General features: G+C 42.8%; 1 protein-coding gene across 1 annotated transcript in view; it reads right to left on the minus strand.

The window, feature by feature from the left end:
• The window catches only part of LOC124004190 (band 4.1-like protein 1), a 178,807-nt gene that overhangs the window by 42,000 nt on the left and 115,731 nt on the right, over positions 1–21,076 (minus strand). The window contains exons 5-13 of the mRNA XM_046312958.1: positions 13,031–13,073; positions 12,211–12,286; positions 11,600–11,818; positions 6,364–6,451; positions 5,645–5,797; positions 4,129–4,226; positions 2,763–2,938; positions 2,247–2,539; positions 1,228–1,263 (exon numbers count right to left, since the gene is read on the minus strand). Of these exons, the coding sequence (XP_046168914.1) occupies positions 1,228–1,263; positions 2,247–2,539; positions 2,763–2,938; positions 4,129–4,226; positions 5,645–5,797; positions 6,364–6,451; positions 11,600–11,818; positions 12,211–12,286; positions 13,031–13,073 (1,182 nt within the window). The remainder of the gene's footprint in view (positions 1–1,227; positions 1,264–2,246; positions 2,540–2,762; positions 2,939–4,128; positions 4,227–5,644; positions 5,798–6,363; positions 6,452–11,599; positions 11,819–12,210; positions 12,287–13,030; positions 13,074–21,076) is intronic.

Consider the following 21,076-nt stretch of genomic DNA (forward strand, 5'->3'; position numbering starts at 1 on the left):
GCCAAGTCTAGGTCCAAGAGGCTTCTCAACAGCTTTTACCCCGAAGCCATAAGACTCCTGAAAATCTAGTCAAATGGCTACCCAGACTATTCACATTGCCCTTCCCCTCCTCTCTCCACACCACTGCCACTCTCTGTTGTCATCTATGCATAGTCACTTTAATTAACTTTAATTAACTACCTACATGTACATACTACCTCAACTAACCGGTGCTCCCACACATTGACTCTGTACTGGCACCCCCCCCTGTATACGTATATTGTTATTTTTTACTGCTCCTCTTCAATTACGTGTTACTTTTATCTCTTATTCTTATTCGTATATTTTCAGTTGGGGGCTCGTAAGTAAGTATTTCACTGTAAGGTTTACACCTGTTGTATTCGGCGCATTTGACTAATAAAATTTGATTTGATATAGGCCTACACACTCTCCCTCACATCTCTCTTTCACATACTCCCATTCTCACACACATCCTCTTTCACACATACACACACACAGTCATACATACCCACTCTTGCAAATGCAGCCTAACTTTGAAGCATCTCTTTTAGTGGCATATTCCTTTTCAGTTCTTCCTGTGCCATCTACATTTTGTGAATAGCCTAGTCAGTGGGTCAAATTATCAGGTTCCTAGCTAGCTAGTTAACATGACTAGATAGTTAAACAATAAATAAAATATATCAATAAAATATAAATTGTCTCGCAAGTCATTTAAAATGGGCTACGTCACGCGCACCAATTTCAGGCAGAAAGAAAAACATAGCTCTGGTGATATTTGGCATCATTTTGCCTGGAGGCCCACGGTCTTCAGCCATGTAAAGGTGCAAGCTAAGACTGTAGCTGTGTTCCGTGTTGTGTTCTGCGCTTAAAATGTTCCGTGCGGTGAAATGGAGACACGATTAATTGCATCAAAAATATTTACCGCCGATAAGCATGTCATGCCTTAACCCGTTATTAACGTGTTAATTTGACAGCCCTTAAAATATTGGCTCTCCAATGAACAGCATCAAATTAATGCTTTGCAGCTTCAATGTAATACTTTGGGTGCAAACAAAGATATGATGGTGCAGAAGATTACTCACTGTATGTCAATTGGGCATACTGCTAGTTTATCACTAATATGTGGGATTACTGAACACAAAAAGACTGGTAAGCATAGGGCCATCTCACAGACTGACAGACAGACAGACTGATAGAGAGACAGACAGGCCACCAGACACCAAATACCTCCTGTATATTGTCAAGTGGGGACCCAGCATCCTCCTTTTGCCAGCGAGGGTTAAAGAGAGAGAGGGCATATTAGTGAATGACAGGGAGAGAGAGCAAGAAAGAACAGCAGCAGGAGAAGTTAGGTTGGCTTGGCATGAGAGATAAGTGAAGGTTCGATACAGCAGTTAGTGATGATAGTGAGCTATACTGGTTAGCCTCTGAGGGCATAGAGGGAGCAGAGTTCATTTTGCTTTAAATCTTTAGCTTTAAACCTCAGCAGAGAATGTCACAGTGGTACCCAAAGTTCCAGCGGTACACACTAGCACCAGCAGCACCCCTGCAGTCACTGCCATCTGACAATCTGCACTGACGGACACCTCCACCCTGACACAAACATCATATCCACACAAGATGTCTCTCTAAGCTTCCATAGATATCATCCTACTTATACTGCGTTGTATCCTTACTTATAGCCTATTTCCATCCTAGAGTGGCGCTTCCCATCAAATGTTAATGTTTTTGATTCTGAGAAACAAGTAGGCTGAGCCTGGGTCCACAAATCTGTTTGTGTTTTATCCAACTCCTCTGTCATGTAGCCTAGGGAATGTTTTTGGAGTTGGATAAAGCACATACAGATCAATAAACCAGGCTAGGTTGGGCCATTTACCCTCTGAACCAAATATGACCACCATAGTATCTTAAGTCATATAGCTACCCTCTAAAGGCTTCCTCCCATCTGCCTAACAGTACCTTGCCCTAACCCAGGGTTTCCCAAACTCAGTCCTCAGGACCCCAAAGGGTGCATTATTTGTTTGTTTTTTGCCCTAGTACTACACACAGCTGATTTAAAATAATCAACTAATCATCAAGCTTCAATCATTTAGATCAGCTGTGTAGTGTTCGGGGCAAAAACCAAAACTTGCTCCCCTTATGTCCCGAGGACCGAGTTTGGGAAATGCTGCCCTAACCCTTACCTTAACAGTAACAGTAACTTGATAACCCTAACCCTAACAGTAACGTGATAACCCTAACAGTACCTTGATCTCCTTCTTCTTGCTGGGGGTGGGGACACCATCCTCATCCTCCTCTTGGTCGTGGTATTCCTCTAGATCCTGTTCCTCATCCTGATCCTCCTCTTGGTCGTGGTATTCCTCTAGATCCTGTTCCTCATCCTGATCCTCCTCTTGGTCCTGCTCCAAACTGGGTGGTTCCAGTTCTGTCTCCTGTTCGTCCCCAGAGGGGCTGTGGAGGTGGGGGTGTTCACTGCCACTGTGCTGGGACAGACCATCCTGGTTTTCACACATGGCCGACACTGGCCGGGAGAATTCTGCTAGTTACACCAAGGCACAGTGGGACTGTTTTATTACGAGAGAACAGTCCAGCATTAGATATACATACAGTAAGTATATGGCCACATCTACAGTACATCTTAAGACACTGTCTTTAGGTATGAAAAAATATCCCATAGCCACTAATGTATCATTCAATATTTTCACTTTTAACAATTGTTCGTTGTGTGAGTAGCCCCTGAGGAACACCACTATGGTACCTACCTCCGTCCAGACTGCGGGACAGCAGGTACCTCTTGCTGGTGGAGCGTTCAAAGTGTGGCGCGGGCCGGTCTATGAGAGCGCTGGCCTGCCGTGTCTGGGCCTGGGTTCGGCCACTGTATCGAAACTTAGAGCCCATCACCAAGAAGCCCTTAGGAGGAGGCTCTGGAGACACTAACCTGGAGGTGTATAGTCCACAGATAGAGAGGAATTCATCAGCCCTAATTCTGGGAACTTTAACCTGAAGATTACCTGGCATTTTGGTTGCAACAGTATAAAAACAACAAGGGTTAACTTAAAATACTGGGGAAAGAGAAATTCCCCATCCTTGCTTTACAGCAATACGATTGAGAGAAAGACTAGATGTTAGTATGAGATTAGTTACTGGATGTAATAAATAACTTTGTAAAATGCTGAGAACATTGGACTCTGATCTTTGCACTGTTGCAGTGTTGAAAACATTGCTCTATACTACTGTATGTGGTTCCCTATTCCCCTTACAGTGAATTCCTCAAAGCCTGAGGTAACAGGAGTAGAGAAGCACCAGAGATACAAAGTAAAATTAGGAGGAAACAGAGAGGGAAACACCCTGAGCCTCAGTGTATTGCTGGCTTCTGTGGAATAAAATGCTGCTGTGGATGGTGCCTATAGGGAGATGGAGCCCTGATCAGAGCTGTGCTCTAATCACTCCTGAGCTTCCCCTGTAGCAGGATACAGCAGGTGCTGTAGGCTGCTGGGAAGAAGCTACTGAGGGATGTGGACAGGAGGGATGTGAGTGGTGAGATGGTAGCTATATTTGGCTGCCTAAGATGAAGAGGACTTGAGGAGAAATGGCTTGCTAGGTGTAACATAATAGAGTCCTAACCCCGCTCCTCCGTTCTCTCCACTGGCTTCCAGTTGAGGCTCGCATCCGCTACAAGACCATGGTGCTTGCCTACGGAGCTGTGAGGGGAACGGCACCTCAGTACCTCCAGGCTCTGATCAGGCCCTACACCCAAACAAGGGCACTGCGTTCATCCACCTCTGGCCTGCTCGCCTCCCTACCACTGAGGAAGTACAGCTCCCGCTCAGCCCAGTCAAAACTGTTCGCTGCCCTGGCCCCCCAATGGTGGAACAAACTCCCTCACGACGCCAGGACAGCGGAGTCAATCACCACCTTCCGGAGACACCTGAAACCCCACCTCTTTAAGGAATACCTAGGATAGGATAAGTAATCCCTCTCACCCCACCCCCCCTAAGTTTTAGATGCACTATTGTTAAGTGACTGTCCCACTGGATGTCATAAGGTGAATGCACCAATTTGTAAGTCGCTCTGGATAAGAGCGTCTGCTAAATGACTTAAATGTAAATGTAAATGTAGAAAAGATACCTGAAGAAGGTGTGGTGCTCGATGCAGACCTTCCACAGTCTCTTAGCCGCCCGGTGGTTTGGAAGCTTGAAGCCAATAGTGCTCTCAAACTGCTCGTACTGGTTTCAGAGAGGGAGACAGAAACAGAGGGAAGGAGGGAGGGATGGGCAGTTGTTTACTGTGGTTACATAGATTAGAGTATGAGGGAGTGACAGCAGTTTTGAATGACATGATACGTTCTTAAAAATAACCTTGACATGCATCATCACTTTATTTCATATTCCAAACTGTCACAATTTTAAGTTATATGCTGTTCAACTACATTTGCTGAATCGGCCCGCTTGTCACTCAGGAGATGCAATGAGCTCTAAGCAAAAAGACGCCGTGTGAAACTATTCACTACTGTAAATCCCCGGACGGTTAACACTCCCAAGAATGCACACGACACTCTTAGAAAAAAAGGTGCTATCTAGAACCTTTAAGGGTTCGTTGGCTGTCCCCATAGGAGAACCCTTTGAATAACCCTTTTTGGTTCCATGTAGAAACCTTTCTAAAGAGGGTTCATGTAACCCAACATGGTTCTACTTGGAACCAAAAATGGTTATCTTATTGGGACAGTTGAATAACCCCTTTGGTACACTTTTTTCTAAGATTACAGTAATCTGCTCTCCCTGAAATTACAGCCCTGTGACCACCAGACAGATTCCTGCACTGAGCTGAGCAAAGGACTAAGAAACTGCAGTTTTCAGACAGCAGGGACAAACATGAGGGTGGCATTTCATGGCTCTATATTATACTTTTCATCCCTATATTCTGGGTGCTGCTGCAGCTGCACTGGCTGTGTTAAAAGCTCCCTTTATCCCTCTCTTCCACTGGCTCACTATGGGGCTCTGTCACTTCAGAAGGCCTGGCCAGACAGCCTGTCACACTGGGCTGGGGCTCAGCTCAGTAGGCTGCAGAGGTTGAGGCTGCAGTGCTGCAAGAACTGAACAAGGACTTGGAGAGAGAGGCAGGCTATAGATTCTAAGCCTGTGGAGCAGCAAAATTGTGGAGGGAATACGATTTTTAATTTGCATTTATTTAGCCAGGATAGTCCACTCAGTAATACTTGCCACTGTTTTCCAGGGAGTCCTGGCTTCCATAAAATCAATAAAACATATACAGCATACCCATTGGCATACATTCACAAGCACATCTAAAATCACAGCATACACATCACACGCGGTATCATACATACAAATCCAAGCACACATTACAACTATGTGTACTGCTCTTTTGAAGGCGGAAATGCTAGCTAGCTGTCATGTAGATAAGTCCAGCTTGTTCCAAAGCAATGGTCCAAATAACATTTTCCAGGAAGTTGATTTAATTCCACGTGGTTAGTTCTCTGGTCACATATCAGCTTCCACACTGTCTTTAGCTGGTCGTATTTCCAGTTATAACAGAAATGGAGTGCATACATTTCTCAACGCATAATTTTGTAAGGTGGTAAAACCTCAACTACAGTGCAGCCATTCTCTCATTTGGTTCAGCTTACCTCTCCGGGCCGGATCTTGATATAGAAGTTACTCCTCTTGTAGGATATCTTGAGAATCTTTGGCCAGGCGAAGCGGTTGATCCTCAGGCGGTCGCGGTATATCAGGAGGCCGTTGGCACATACGCCCAGCATGATGTCAATCCCTTCTGAATCCTGGAGCAGCCAAGCACCAGCATGGCAGAGTAGAGGATGATGAAAAGAGAGGAAGAAGAGAGGGAAGGAGAGGAAATAAAGTAATATGTTGGTGTATAGGGTCAAATAAATCATCCTGCACAGTCACGTAGGAACATAGATGCACAAAATGTCCTGTGTGACCAATAAAATCGCATAGTTTGAAACTGGATTAACATCTATGTTTTACACATTAATTCCATGTGGTTTCAGCCTTAATTCCATGTGGATACAGCCTTAATTCCATGTGGTTACAGCCTTAATTCCATGTGGATACAGCCTTAATTACATGTGGTTACAGCCTTAAATCCACGTGGTTACAGGGTTAAAACAGAAACAACTTAAAATATCATCAAGTAATCTCACGGCTTGCTAGAACATTGTGAACTGCGGTGGAGCAGTGTTCTAAGCAGCTCACTCTAGCTCTGAGCATCATGAATTTGCGCCCAGTACATTTGCACCCAGGCCTATATCAACGTTCTCAGGGCCTTTTCAAAAGTCCGAAATCAAAGTCAATATCTAGTGATCAGGCTGATGTAACAGAATACCTTGGCATGATGGAGATCCACCCCATACATGGATAGCTTCTTAGCATTTTCTAGGAAGTTGATTTCTGCGTCAGCTGGCGTCATACCCCTGAAACAAAAATACATCTACTCACACAGGAGAACACATTTAATATTTTAGAGTGGTAGGCCTGATATATCCATTCCCATGTCTCTTCCTACACCTTTGGCCAAGAGCCAAGAGCTGTTGCCATGCCTGGACAGGGAGGGAGGAGACCCTGAGACTGGGGAAGTGTTGATAGTGTTGGCAAGGCCTCCATGTAGACAGCCATGACAGATGCCAGGGCAATGTGGTGGCATTTGTCAACATATGTATGATGTGTTGTTGGACACTGTCTGAGTAGAGCTGTTTCAACAGGCTCCAATGTTTCCATATGAATGAGAGATGGAGATTAAACCAGTGACGTAGTGGGGACTATTATGCAGGTATATGCTCTATACCCACTCAGTGGTCATTGCGTATACTCACTTCTTAATCCCCACTGATGCGCATCAAAGTAGTATAGTGGAGGTATACGCTGTATCAATGATGTACTGTAGAACAATAGAGAAATCATGCACAAAGTAACCTACACAAATGCAAAGCACATGAAATATATTCATGCGAGTCACACATAGCCTAGTAGTTTCAGCGGAACACCATCTGTCAGGCGCAGTGCGCAGCTCTCAACTGGTAGGCACATGGAGCAGCTCACAGAAGAACGACATCGGTAGTTGGTAATGAAGGGAAGGAAAGACATTTCAATGTATGATATCTACCAGTAAATGCTAACAAAGGCAACAATGGGTATGAAAAGCAGGTATTGAAAAGGTTTGGTCCGAGTCTAGGAATATGGCTTTGCTGTTCTGGACTTTACAAGACTACTATGAGCCAGGAGACGTCACGGCTGGCTCTAAAATGGTCCTGGGTAGAGGTGGAGCGAGGGAGTGCACAGGCAAGTGTGTTGCAAAAGGAGGAGAAAGTGAGAGAATCATAACAAGTAGACAGACAGAAGCTGAATTCAGAAAGTAACTTAAGTTGGAGTATCGTTGCAGAAATAGGACGTGCTGGAGTTCTGGAAAAGGATTGTTCCATAACACCACGTCATTTCAACTTCGGGATTAATGTTGGCTACACATGCCTTTCCCTAATGTCAATATGCCTTGTCTACTGCTGTTAACGTTAGTTATTATTGTTTTATTTCACTGTAGAGGGTTCCACAGGGTTCCATTCTCGAGCTGACTCTTTTCTCTGTATATATCAATGATGTCGCTCTTGCTGCTGGTGATTATCTGATCCACCTCTACGCAGATGACACCATTCTGTATACATCTGACCCCTCTTTGGACACTGTGTTAACAAAACTCCAAACAAGCTTCACTGCCATACAACTCTCCTTCCGTAGCCTCCAACTGCTTTTAAATGCAAGTAAAACTAAGTGCATGCTCTTCAACCGATTGCTGCCCCGCACCCGCCGGCCCGACTAGCATCACAACTCTGGGTGGTTCTGACTTAGAACATGTGGACAACTACAAATACCTAGGTGTCTGGTTAGACTAAATTCTCCTTTCAGACTCACATTAAGCATCTCCAATACAAAATTACATCTAGAATCAGCTTCCTATTTTGCAATAAAGCCTCTGTCGTGTCTTTACTATCATTAAAATACTTTTAGTTTTTATCAAAGATTCTCTGTAATTAGTATTACGCTATTAAACTGATTAATCATGTAACTGTAATTAACTAGAAAGTCGGGGCACCAAAGAAAATATTCAGATTACAAAGTTATAATTTTCCTAATATAACTTTTCAGATATTTTCATATCTGATCAATAGTCTCCTGATTAATGAATTCTTTACCTCACGTTAGTCTCAATCCAAACATTGTAAATTGTTGGTTATCTGCATGAACCCAGTCTTCACTATGAGTCATCCATACATCAATTGTCTTAAAATCATTTATTTACTAAGTAATTCACAGAAATGCATAAACAAACAGTAGATAGTCACAAGGAAATGATAACGGAGTTTCCCTAGTGGGATAAACTGGCATCGCGGCTGTTTGGTGTACAAAAGGGAAGTGGGGGTCGACTGAGATAAGACAACAAACAGTTGATAATTATAATAATTGAAATGCTAATTCTTTGCACATGAACGCTCACTCATTCGGGAACAATTGCAATCAATATATATATGGGGTGGCAGGGCAGCCTAGTGGTTTGAGTGTTGGACCAGCAACCAGAAGGTTGCAAGTTCAAACTCCTGAGCTGCAAGGTACAAATCTGTCATTCTGCCCCTGAACAGGCAGTTAACCCACTGTTCCGAGGCCATCATTGAAAATAAGAATTTGTTCTTAACTGACTTGCCTAGTTAAATAGCTCAGTTGGTAGAGCATGGCGCTTGGAACGCCAGGGTAGTGGGTTCGATTCCCGGGATCACCCATATTGTATGCACACATGACTGTAAGTCTGTAAAAGCCTGTAAATGGCACCGATCACTGCCTGTACATCTGTAAATAGCACACACCCAACTGCCTCATCCCATATTGTTTTTTGTTTTTTTTTGCTCCCCAGTATCTCTACTTGCACATCATCATCTGCACATCTACCACTCCAGTGTTAATGCTCAATTGTAATTATTTCACCTCTATGGCAAATGTATTGCCATAGACTTGTACATTGTGTTATTGACTGTTTATCCAATGTGTAACTTTGTGTTGTTGTTTTTGACGCACTGCTTGGCTTTATCTCGGCCAGGTAGCAGTTGTAAATGAGAACTTGTTCTCAGCTGGCCTACATGGTTAAATGTTAAATATATATATATATATTATTATTATTATTTTTCAATCGATGGAGCTAGCTACCAGCCAGAGTGATGTTACTGTAGCTAGTTACCCATCGGAGTGATGAACATCAAGGAATTGTTAATAACAGCTGTGAGTTGAAGTCATTTTATTATAAAAGATTTCTGTGAAAGTGATTGAACTTTCTGTTTATGTTTTTTGAAAGAAGAGGACACTAAAGTTACATAGTAGTGCAAGTATAAGAAGGGACACTGTTGGTCCAAACACACCAAGACAGTCATGAAGAGGGCACGACAAAGCCTATTCCCCCTCAGGTAACTAAAAAGATTTGGCATGGGTCCTGAGATCCTCAAAAGGTTCTACAGCTACAACATCAAGAGCATCCTGACTGGTTCCATCACTGCCTGGTACGGCAACTACTCGGCGTCTGACCGCAAGGCACTATAGAGGGTAGTGCGTACGGCCCAGTACATCACTGGGGCTAAGCTGCCTGCCATCCAGGACCTCTACACCAGGCGGTGTCAAAGGAAGGCCCTTACAATTGTTAAAGACCCCAGCCACCCCAGCCATAGACTGTTCTCTCTACTACTGCATGGCAATCGGTACCGGAGTGCCAAGTCTAGGACAAAAAGGCTTCTCAACATTTTTACCCCCAAGCCATAAGCCTCCTGAACAGGTAATCAAATGGCTACCTGGACTATTGTATTGTGTTCCCCCCCCAACCCCTCTTTTTACGCTGCTGCTACTCTCTGTTTATCATATATGCATCGTCACTTTAACTATACATTAATGTACATACTACCTCAACTGGGCCGACCAACCAGTGCTCCCGCACAGTGGCTAACCCGGCTATCTGCATTGTGTCCCACCCGCCAACACCTTTTTTATGCTACTTCAACTCTTTGTTCATCATATATGCATAGTCACTTTAACCATATCTACATGTACATACTACCTCAATCAGCCTGACTAACCGGTGTCTGTATGTAGCCTCGCTACTTTTATAGCCTCACTACTGTATATAGCCTGTTGTTTTATTTCTTTACCTACCTATTGTTCACCTAATACCTTTTTTTGCACTATTGGTTAGAGCCTGTAAGTAAGCATTTCACCTGTTGTATTCAGCGCACGTGACAAATAAACTTTGATTTGATTTGATTTGTTAATGTGAACATTCATGCCTAATTAGCCATTCAAAGGAGAAGAATATTACTGTGACAACGTTGCAGACTACTTCTATTGTTTTAGTCCCTGCCAGCCCTCATACAGACTCCATGAACATAGTAACAGGTGTCATTCTTTATTTTTTGTTTGTTTATTTGTTTGTTATTGTGATATCTGAGATAAATTCCATAAGACTGCTGGGTTGTATTGCTATGTTTTCAATGGTTGTCTTCAAGCTAGGCTACACATGCAGGTGAGGTAGATTACAGTAGGCTATTCTGTGAACTTTGAAATTGTGCCTGTTGTGTTGTTGCCTAAAACAGACAATATATTTTCATTATTTTAAAGCAGAATTGTATTTTCTTTAGTACTGCCTTGGGGTAGGGGGCCTAACCTGTCTTAGGTATTGGGATGTATTGCAGGTGGATGCTCCATGCTATTAACCACATAATCTGAGTGAGTTATTTTTTTAACGTTTCACACTATGCTATTAGGAAAGATGCCACTAATACTAAGTACTGTGGTGAGGTTAAATGTGTTGGACAGTAGAGACGCAGCTCTGGTTGTTATCTGAGAAAAACCCTACAAAAACAGCTATTTTCTACCTGTTATACTTAGTTAAATCTTTGCGATGTGCAATTCAGTCAACATGCTCTGTTTGAATGAATATTTCTAAAGGCTTTCCCAAAAAACCTTCCCAATTAAAAGCTAACTGCAAAGAACGTCTCCTGGCAGAATGATATCGTGATGATTTGTATCAATGGGAGGGCACTTGTTTTTCAAACTCTGCCATCGCATGTACTCTGTAGGGCAACATTGTTGTACAGTTGGCCTATAGAAACACCGCTAGCCAAACTGTCTCTTGATAGGTGCATAACTGAATTAAAGGGCAAATACACCCTCCCCCTCAAAAATTCCCAAACATCAAAAATGTTTTCCTGATATTGTTTAAGAGCATTGTTGTGGACGAATGACATCATATTTGTTATTTTTTTATTTTTTTTATTAAACCTGAAAAAAACTATAGGAAAACATATAATTTTGAAACAGGGCCCTTTCCTTTGCCAGACGGGCCATTTGATCTGAGTAATCCCATTTCTCCAGGCACCACTACACCACTGGATGTAACCAAAATGGATTTACCTCAAACATGCAACTGAAATAAATCTAACTGGGGCAAGAGCATTTATTCTGATCATGTGACCATAGTCATGGCCCTATCATTTTTCTGGTGGTCAGAAGATACTCTTGACCCTGACCATAACTCCTACCTGTAATTACGATGGAGCTCCATGACCCTCTCCTCCAGCTCTCGCGTCTGATTGGGTGCGAAGCGGAAGTCGCTGACGTAGTCGGGACCGTGGTCATCGGTGTCATAGTCTCCCAGCTCGGCCTGCACGGCGTAGGAACCCAGCAGGGCGTGGGTCACGAAGGAGCAGGGCAGACGGCCTGACAACATGTCATCTCTCAGCTGAAGACACAGGTAGTACCTGTCATAAAAGAGAGAGAGGGGGGGGGGGGGACAAGGGGAGAGGGACTAGTTCAAATAAGTTGTCACCAAAGGCAAGCTCCAATGAGAATGTTGAGGAGTTAATCCATAACAGCCAGTGGAACTCCAAATGTAGCTAAACCTGTAAATAGAGTATGTTTTTGAATCCTTTGCAGTGAAATATGCCCTGTAAATGATTACAATCGTAAAAAGTATTTCTGTAGAAATGTTTGTTGTTTGACAGAGATAGTTCAATGTGAGAACTGATAATCATGAGAGACTTTAGGTGCTGCCAGTTTATATGTAGGTACAGTATGTGTGTGTGTGTGTATAAAAACAGTATGTGAGAATGCTATGGGGGCCTCTTCACACTGCTCTGCTGTACAACAGTACCTGGTGATGTCCTCTGTCAACTGGGAGGGGTCTGGAGGGTAGAACTTGACAGAGAAGGCAAAGTGCCAGGGAGCAGCTGAGGAACGACACAGGAGATGTGATGAGTTTACTCCCCATGTGGACTGGACATGTATCACAAAGGTGTGAGTAACACACATGCAATAATAACAGTAGTAATAATAACAACCATAATAATAGTAATAATTAGGAGGGTGCTTATATTTGTCCTATTTCACACATGTACAAGTGTGTATTAAAACACATGTGGGAATTGGAAATGTGCGTATCCCAACTCCCCCTGAGACACCCTCAGAGAGTGGGGTCACATGTATGACATAGTCATAAAATCACCATAACATGTGTCACAATAAAGATCTATTTGTGTGAATATTCTCCAGCAGCAGCATAGTAATACACTTGTGTTAAACAAACTCATTATATCATCTTGCATAATGGGACTAAAGCTTCTGATTCTACTGCATAAGTATTTAGCAGATTCCATATACAAACAGTATATAATTAAGCAATAAGGCCAGGAGAGGTGTAGTATATGGTCATTATTCCAAGGCTAAGGGTTGTTCTTAGGTACGACGCAACAGGTGCCTGGATGCAGCCCTTAGCCATGGTATAATGGCCATATACCACAAACGCGATGTGCCTTATAGCTGTTATAAATTGGTTACCAACGTAATTAGACCTGTAAATAGCATCATTTTGTCATTCCGACTGTATACGGTCTGATATACCACAGCTTTCAGCCAATCAGCATTCAGGAATCGAACCATGATGTGTGTGCTGCGTGTGGGCCGAGGATACTCACTGCGCATCTGCTTCTTGATCTCCTTGGAGGGGTCCAACCAATTCTGAAAGACATATAGGAGATACAGAAAGAATTCCCAGGGGTCTGTGAGAGAAGTGGCTAATGCACACCCTGTTGCCACATACTCATTCACCCTGCAATTCTAATTGCAGATGGTGATTCTAGTGAAAGCATTTGCATATGGTTCAATAGAAAGAGGAGGAGAGGGATGCAGGAGGAACCCTCCCCCAATGAGTCTTTCAGCATGAGGAGATGAGAGTGGCAGGCCCAGCATCTGTTTGCCCATTGTGACAGTAAATGACCACCGGCCAGTTAATATCCTATCAGCTTGTATCACACCAGATCTGTACAATGACATCATTCAGCATGAGAGGCGCTGTTTCTGACACTCCTCCTGCTGCCTTGTGCTAATAAAACGTCCTCCTTCAACGCACACCCTCATTTACCTTGTGAAATCTCTCAGCTCATTCCCTGCCCTTTGACAATGTGTACTGTTAATGTAGTTGAACAGGAAGAGTAAATACACCTATCGCATGGTTAATAACGCAGGCAGCCATATGCCGAACCACAAACAGTGAGCTTCCCAGCATCCCGAACCTGAGTGGCACATCCCAGCTGCTGAGTAAGGCTGAAAGCTTTTTTGGCAGTCACTCTCACTTCTGCCAGAGTCAAATCAGGAGTGGAAAAGGTTGAAACAGCACAGCAGTCTCCAACATCTTCTTTGGAAACCCACAAGTGTTCCTGACAACTTCAGAACACACAACATGAAAAATAGACACTAATAAACTGAGATCCAACCACAAACTCTCTTTCTCTCTCTCTCTCTCTCTCTCTCTCACACACACACACACACACACACACCCTGGGTGAGGTCCATTTACATTTGATTAATTTAGCAGATGCTCTTCTCCAGAGCGAATTAGAGTGCATTCATCTTAAGATGGCTAGGTGAGTAAACCACATATCTTAGTCGTAGTAATTACAGTCGTGGCCAAACGTATTGAGAATGAAACAAATATTAATTTTCACAAAGTCTGCTGTCTCAGTGTCCTTAGATATTTTTGTCAGATGTTACTATGGAATACTGAATAATAATTACAAGCATTTCATAAGTGTCAAAGGCTTTTATTGACAATTACATGAAGTTGATGCAAAGAGTCAATATTTGCAGTATTGACCCTTCTTTTTCAAGACCTCAGCAATCCGCCCTGGCATGCTGTCAATTAACTTCTGGGCCACATCCTGACTGATGGCAGCCCATTCTTGCATAATCAATGCTTGGAGTTTGTCAGAATTTGTAGGGTTTGTTTGTCTACACACCTCTTGACGATTGAACACAAGTTCTCAGTGGGATTAAGGTCTGGGGAGTTTCCTGGCAAAATATTGATGTTATTGTTATAACAAAATATTGATGTTTTGTTCCCCGAGCCACTTAGTTATCACTTTTGCCTTATGGCAAGGTGCTCCATCATGCTGGAAAAGGCATTGTTTGTCACCAAACTGTTCGTGGATGGTTGGGAGAAGTTGCTCTCTGAGGATGTGTTGGTACCATTCTTATTCATGGCTGTGTTCTTAGGCAAAAATGTGAGTGAGCCCACTCCCTTGGCTGAGAAGCAACCCCATGCATAAATGGTCTCAAGATGCTTTACTGTTGGCATGACACAGGACTGATGGTAGCGCTCACCTTGTCTTCTCCAGACAAGCTTTTTTCCGGATGCCCCAAACAATTGAGAAAAATATCTGAAAAAATGACTTTACCCCAGTCCTCAGCAGTCCAATCCCTGTACCTTTTGCAGAATATCCGTCTGTCCCTGATGTTTTTCCTGGAGAGAAGTGGCTTCTTTGCTGCCCTTCTTGACACCAGGCCATCCTCCAAAAGTCTTCGCCTCACTGTGCGTCGGACCGAAATGCAGTGTGGTGGTTACTCATGTCTTTAATGAAACAATCGCGATACATTAAATAACTTATACAAATACAAAACAACAAACGGAACGTGAAATCTAATTACAGCCTATCTGGTGAAACTACACAGAGACAGGAACAATCACCCACGAAATACAAAGTGAAACCCAGGCTACCTAAATACGGTTCCCCATCAGAGACAACAAGAATCACCTGACTCTGATTGAGAACCGCCTCAGGCAGCCAAGCCTATACTAGACACACCCCTAATCAACCACAATCCCAATGCCTACAAAAAACCCAATACGACAATACAATAACAATACAATCCCGTAGCTGAATCAACTTTAGGAGATGGTCCTGGTGCTTGCTGGACTTTCTTGGGCACCCTGAAGCCTTCTTCACAACAATTGAACTGCTTTCCTTGAAGTTCTTGATGATCTGATAAATGGTTGATTTAGGTGCAATCTTACTGGCAGCAATATCCTTGCCTGTGAAGCCCTTTTTGTGCAAAGCCATGATGACGGCACGTGTTTCCTTTCAGGTAACCATGGTTGACAGAGTAAGAACAATGATTCAAAGCACCACCCTCCTTTTGAAGCTTCCAGTCTGTTATTCAAACTCAATCAGCATGACAAAGTGATCTCCAGCCTTGTCCTCGTCAACACTCATACCTGTGTTAATGAGAGAATCACTGACATGATGTCAGCTGGTCCTTTTGTGGCAGGGCTGTAATGCAGTGGAAATATTTTGGGGGGATTTGCATGGCAAAGAGGGACTTTGCAATTAATTGCAGTTCATCTGATCACTCTTCATAACATTCTGGAGTATATGCAAAATGCCATCATACAAACTGAGGCAGCAGACTTTGTGAAAATTAATATTTGTGTAATTCTCAAAACTTTTGGCCACGACTGTACATTTTCCTCAATATATCAGCAAAGTCAGAGCTAGTAGGAAAAGGAAGGGAATGACATGACTAGACTGACATGTCTTATTTCAGATACTCTTTTAAGTGTTTCAGACATTTGAGGGTTTCGGACGTTTTCAGAAAATTGTCATGGACTCCGCTGTCCTAGCATCAGGGGGAAGCTGGTTCAACCATTGGGGTACTAGGGCAGAGAAAAGCTTTGGTCCTCCAGTGTTAAATCAGTGTGCTAAACACATTAATAAGTAGCAGTAATTTATTATCCTCAAGAATCTATCTAACGTCGGCCTGGGCCAAAGACCACTCAATTACGAAAAAGGCCCTGGGTCTTTTGTGTCCTCTCTGTAGAGCACTCCATTAGCAATAACAACTGTTCTCACTGTTCTGCTAAAGGAGACTGCAGTCATAGTTCACAAAGCAATCATAAACACAATTAATGTTCTCCCAAATGGTGTGGAGATAATATTCTCAAAGACAGGCAGAGAAGAGTGTCTGAGAACTATGTTTCTTAGAGCTTGGTGAGAGCCTGGTTATCCTAGGGTTATTTTGCATACAATCTTCCCATAATGCCCTGGGAATGGTTTCAGGATAGTTACTTGGCTTTGGAACATGCTCAGCACATTTAAAGCTGAAACCATGTTTCTTAGAGCTTGGTGAGAGTTTATGTACATTTTGCAGCAGGACTGTATTTATTTTCAAATATTAGTTTGGTGATACCTTTCCATAAATACCAAGACTACTTTGCTTTCAATGACTTTGAGAAAACCCGGCCCGGCCCACAAGACCCACTCTCATCACCGCCCTCTCCCGAGTCTGAGGGCCCGGGGACTCACACTTTACCCGGGGGTGCGGCTTGGCCTGGCGGCGCTGAAATGAACATTCTCGAGGCCATCAAACTACTACGCTCTGAGATAGTTGAAATGAAAACGGAGGTAGTTGCAACGATTGAGGCCTGAATACAGGTTTCTGTTACTTTAAAAGCAGATCTAACCATCCTGTGGAATGAGACAGTGCCAGCAAACACATCACTCAAAACAACAACAGAGTTGCACACTACAACGATTGCAGCACTGGAGACCTCCGCTACCAATGTCTCCGACTTATCCACCTCCCTGGAGGCTGACGTGAAACGCCTGGCTGTGGATTTCAAAAAGGTGCAGGAGAGTTGTATGGGTTTAGAGGGATTCTCTCGCCACAATAATCTGAGACTGGTATCGGTCGAAGAGTCGGCAGAAATGCCTCGCGCCATGGATTTCATTTCTGGGCTGCTGAAGGATGTTCTTGCCTTAGATGAGAAGCCCCTGATTGATTGTGCCCACCGGTCGCTGCTCCCAAAGCCCCGGGACGGTGAGAGGCCCCGTGACATAATTCTTCGAGTGCACTTTTTCCATGAGAAGATGGAGATTCTCTGACGAGCCCGCAATACCACTCTGAGTTTTCAAGTACAGAGCTTCTCCATCTACCAGGACTACTCCCCCACTGTTTCCAGGCAGCGCGCAGCTTTCGGACAGGCCAAATGACTACTACGGGACCATCCAGGTGTGAAGTATGGACTGCGATTCCTGGCCCGTTTATGGCTCATAATCTCATAATGGTAAAGACTACACATTTGAGTCACTGGATGAGGCTATGGCTCACATTCAATGTCACATCAAGAAGTCTTGAACTTGCTCATAGATCAGCAACTGTGGCTTGCGAACTGTGGATAAGCAGGATTGTGGGTTTATGTTTAACACTGCACTCTCACAGACATGCTGTGCGATGAGAACATGTTCTATTTAGGCTTGTACCTCGTTTGTGGAGGTACTGTCTGGGATGGGTGGAGGTGGTTGGGGGAGGAATGCGGTTGAATTGTTGAGTTCTAATGTTGTCATTCTGTCTTTTTTGGGTTTTTTTTCTGTACTTTTTCCAAATATCTTGCACTGTACATTATTACTCTGAGACAAGTTATTCTGGGGTTTTTGGGTACTCATTGCTTTTCCACTCTATGCTCTAATGACAGGGTTGTATCACGGGAGTGCTCAGGGTTGCCGAGATAATATGATAAAGAACATTTAATGGAACATCAAAGGGGTTAACAATCCCGTGAAGCGTAAGAGGGTGCTGACACAATTTAAGGGTTTGAATGCAAATGTTGCATTTCTACATGAGACTCACTTGAGCATTTTAGGATGCATAGGGACTTGCTTGTTTATAGGTGACCAAATACTTATTTTCCACCATAATTTGCAAATAAATTCATTAAAAATCATACAATGTGATTTTCTGGATTTTTTTCCTCATTTTGTCTGTCATAGTTTAAGTGTACCTATGATGAAAATTACAGGCCTCTCTCATCTTTTTAAGTGGGAGAACTTGCACAATTGGTGGCTGACTAAATATTTTTTTGCCCCACTGTATGTTCTAATCTACCATAGGGGAGTCCCTCAAAGCATACCTACGCTGTTAAATAATTTCTTATACAGCCAACCAAAATAAAGTTTACTCTCAGCGACTTCGGGACCTGAGCGAATCCATAGTCACATTGGATGAGAAGTATGCTACAGATCCTTCCTCTGATCTACAATAAAGAGCGCCAACTACTCCAATCTGAATTTGATGAGCTTTCTACCAGGCAAGCTGAACAGTTACTCTTGCGAGCTCGATATAGAGTGTAACAACAAGGCGACAAGGCCAGTAACCACTTTGCACATCAGATCCGTAAATCTGAGGCCTCATGTTTAATCCCACAAATAAGGACCCTGTCTGTTGCCATCACATTTATACATAAAGAGATCAATGATCAATTGAAACAATTTTACTCTGCGCTATACACCTCTAAATATCCTCAAGACCCTTTGCTGATTGATTGATTCTTTAATGGCTTGAATATGCCTTCAATTTATACAGACACCCATGACTGTCTAGAAGAAGAATTTACACTGGAGGAGATTGCAACAGCAGTGTCCGTAATGAAAAGTGGTAACCAAATTTTACAGGACATTTTCTGGTCTGCTTTGCCCATTCTCTTCTTGATTATTTGCAGAGTGCCTTAATACCTCAAAGCTACCGCCTAGTCTTTATCAGGCTTCAATTTCACTACTATTAAAGAAAAACAAAGACCCCCTGGAATGTGGATCCTATCGCCCAATCTTACTTTTAAACTTACAAAATCCTAGCCAAGCTGTCAGCCATCTGTATGGAAGGTTCGCTGCACCAAGTAATACACTCTGACCAGACTGGCTTTGTGAGAAATAGGCATTTGTTTTTCAATATTAGACGCCTTATGAATATACTGTACTCCCCAGCATCGGGGGACCCGGAGATGGTGGTCTCACTTGATGCAGAAAAAGCTTTTCACCGTGTTGAGTGGGACTACCTAACAGCTGCCCTTTATAGATTTGGCCCCAAATTCATTGCGTGGATAAAGATTCTTTATTTTTTCCCCCATGGCTTTGGTACGGACTAACAACTTGTCTGTACAATTTTCCCTTGCACCACGGATCCAGACAGGGTTGTCCACTCTCCCCCCTGTTGTTTGCTTTGGCAATCGAGCCTCTCGCCATTGGACTATGCTCTAATGATGCCATTCAAGGTGTAATCAGGACGGGCTTAGAGCAGAAAGTCTCGCTATATGCTGACAACCTCCTTTTGTTTATCTCTAACCCTGATACCTCATTGCCAACTGCCTTATCTGTTCTTAAAGAGTTTGGATCAATCTCAGTGTCAGATGTAAAACGGAACCAGCCACACTGTTGCATATGTTTTGGGGCTGTCATAAACTGTCAGGTTTCTGGGAATTAATATTTAAATGTTTCTCTGACATATATGACACTGTTATAGATCCGTCTCCCCTTACAGCCCTTTTTGGAGTACTGCCCATAGGTACCCCCCTGTCAAGAATCCAGTTGGACACTGTTGCTTATACAACTCTTTTAGCGAGACAGCTAATACTACAGAACTGGAAGATGGCAGCTCCTCCATCTTATAAAAATTGGGTGAGAGATGTGTTGTGCTCTCTGAAACTAGAAAAAAATATATTCAATACACTTGGGAACCCCAAACTGTTTTATGAGGCTTGGGTTCCATTCCGGTTTTACTTTAAACAGTCCATCCAGTGATGGCATTCATATTAAAACAAAAATAAGTCTGTATTTGACTCCTCTGTGACTTAAGGTTTGGATAAGCATTTCGTTCTGGGTTTTTGGGGGGGCGGGGTGGGGCATTAAGGTTGATGATGTACTTATTGATTGTGACCTGTGGATGCCTTGTTCAGCTTGCCCGGTCAGAGACTATAATGCGAGCTTGTTTTGCTCTGTTTTTAAAAAAACATTTTGTTCACGCTTACATACAATTATTTAATATTTTTTCTTCTTTTAAAGCATTGTAAACGTTATTTTTGGTCCAGTGGATGGTCGGTGGGTTTTCCATGACAGTCTGTGAGTGTTTGCATTTCTCCACCCCTATCACTTGACTGTTTACAGGAACAATGGTGAGGTGTTTGCTCTGTCCCTGTACTACAGATTGCCGTTTAACTTTTGTAGCCTTCTGCCCAGTGTTAAACTTCTCTAAAGTATGGTATCTTTTTAAAGCATTTTTTTTGTAGTATTTTTTCTATTTGAGTATAATTTTCTAGTTGAGTATATATATTGTTTTGTGTTGTCTTGTGTATAAAACTGAATAACAGAGTGTTATAGGGCTGTCATTCCCATTGACAGGAAGTCTAAGAAAAGGTAGATCTGTTCTATGTGCGCCATTTCTATGCTTCCCATTCTTAAGTTTCGTTTTGACGTCAAAAGACTGAAAATACAATCTTTTTGGTTATGGAACAGGTACTAACCCTAACAGTTTAGATGGTAAAATAATTATCTTTTTGTTTTGTTTTGTCACATAACCTGGAATTAGGCAAACTAATAGAATATTTGCAACCAGGAAACGGCGAAGGATTTCTGAATAGTGCATCTAAGGAAATTGACAAAATAACATTATTTTACAGAACATTACTTTAACACAACGTTTCCTAAAAGTTCAAACATAGTCACCTTGAATTACATTTTTGGTAATGGTTTTAGGCACTGGTGCAACACTGTTTCTCTGGATCCCCAGCAAGGTCGGAGTATATACAAGGCACTGTATATATAAAATAATTCAACTGGTGTACTTCAGAGTAACGTTTCCTACAAGTTCCCTCATGGTTCCATTTAAAGTCATGTTCTCAAATTGTTTCAAGAACATTA

This window comes from Oncorhynchus gorbuscha, linkage group LG18 (genome assembly GCF_021184085.1).
Source record: "Oncorhynchus gorbuscha isolate QuinsamMale2020 ecotype Even-year linkage group LG18, OgorEven_v1.0, whole genome shotgun sequence".
NCBI classification, from domain to species: Eukaryota; Metazoa; Chordata; class Actinopteri; order Salmoniformes; family Salmonidae; genus Oncorhynchus; species Oncorhynchus gorbuscha.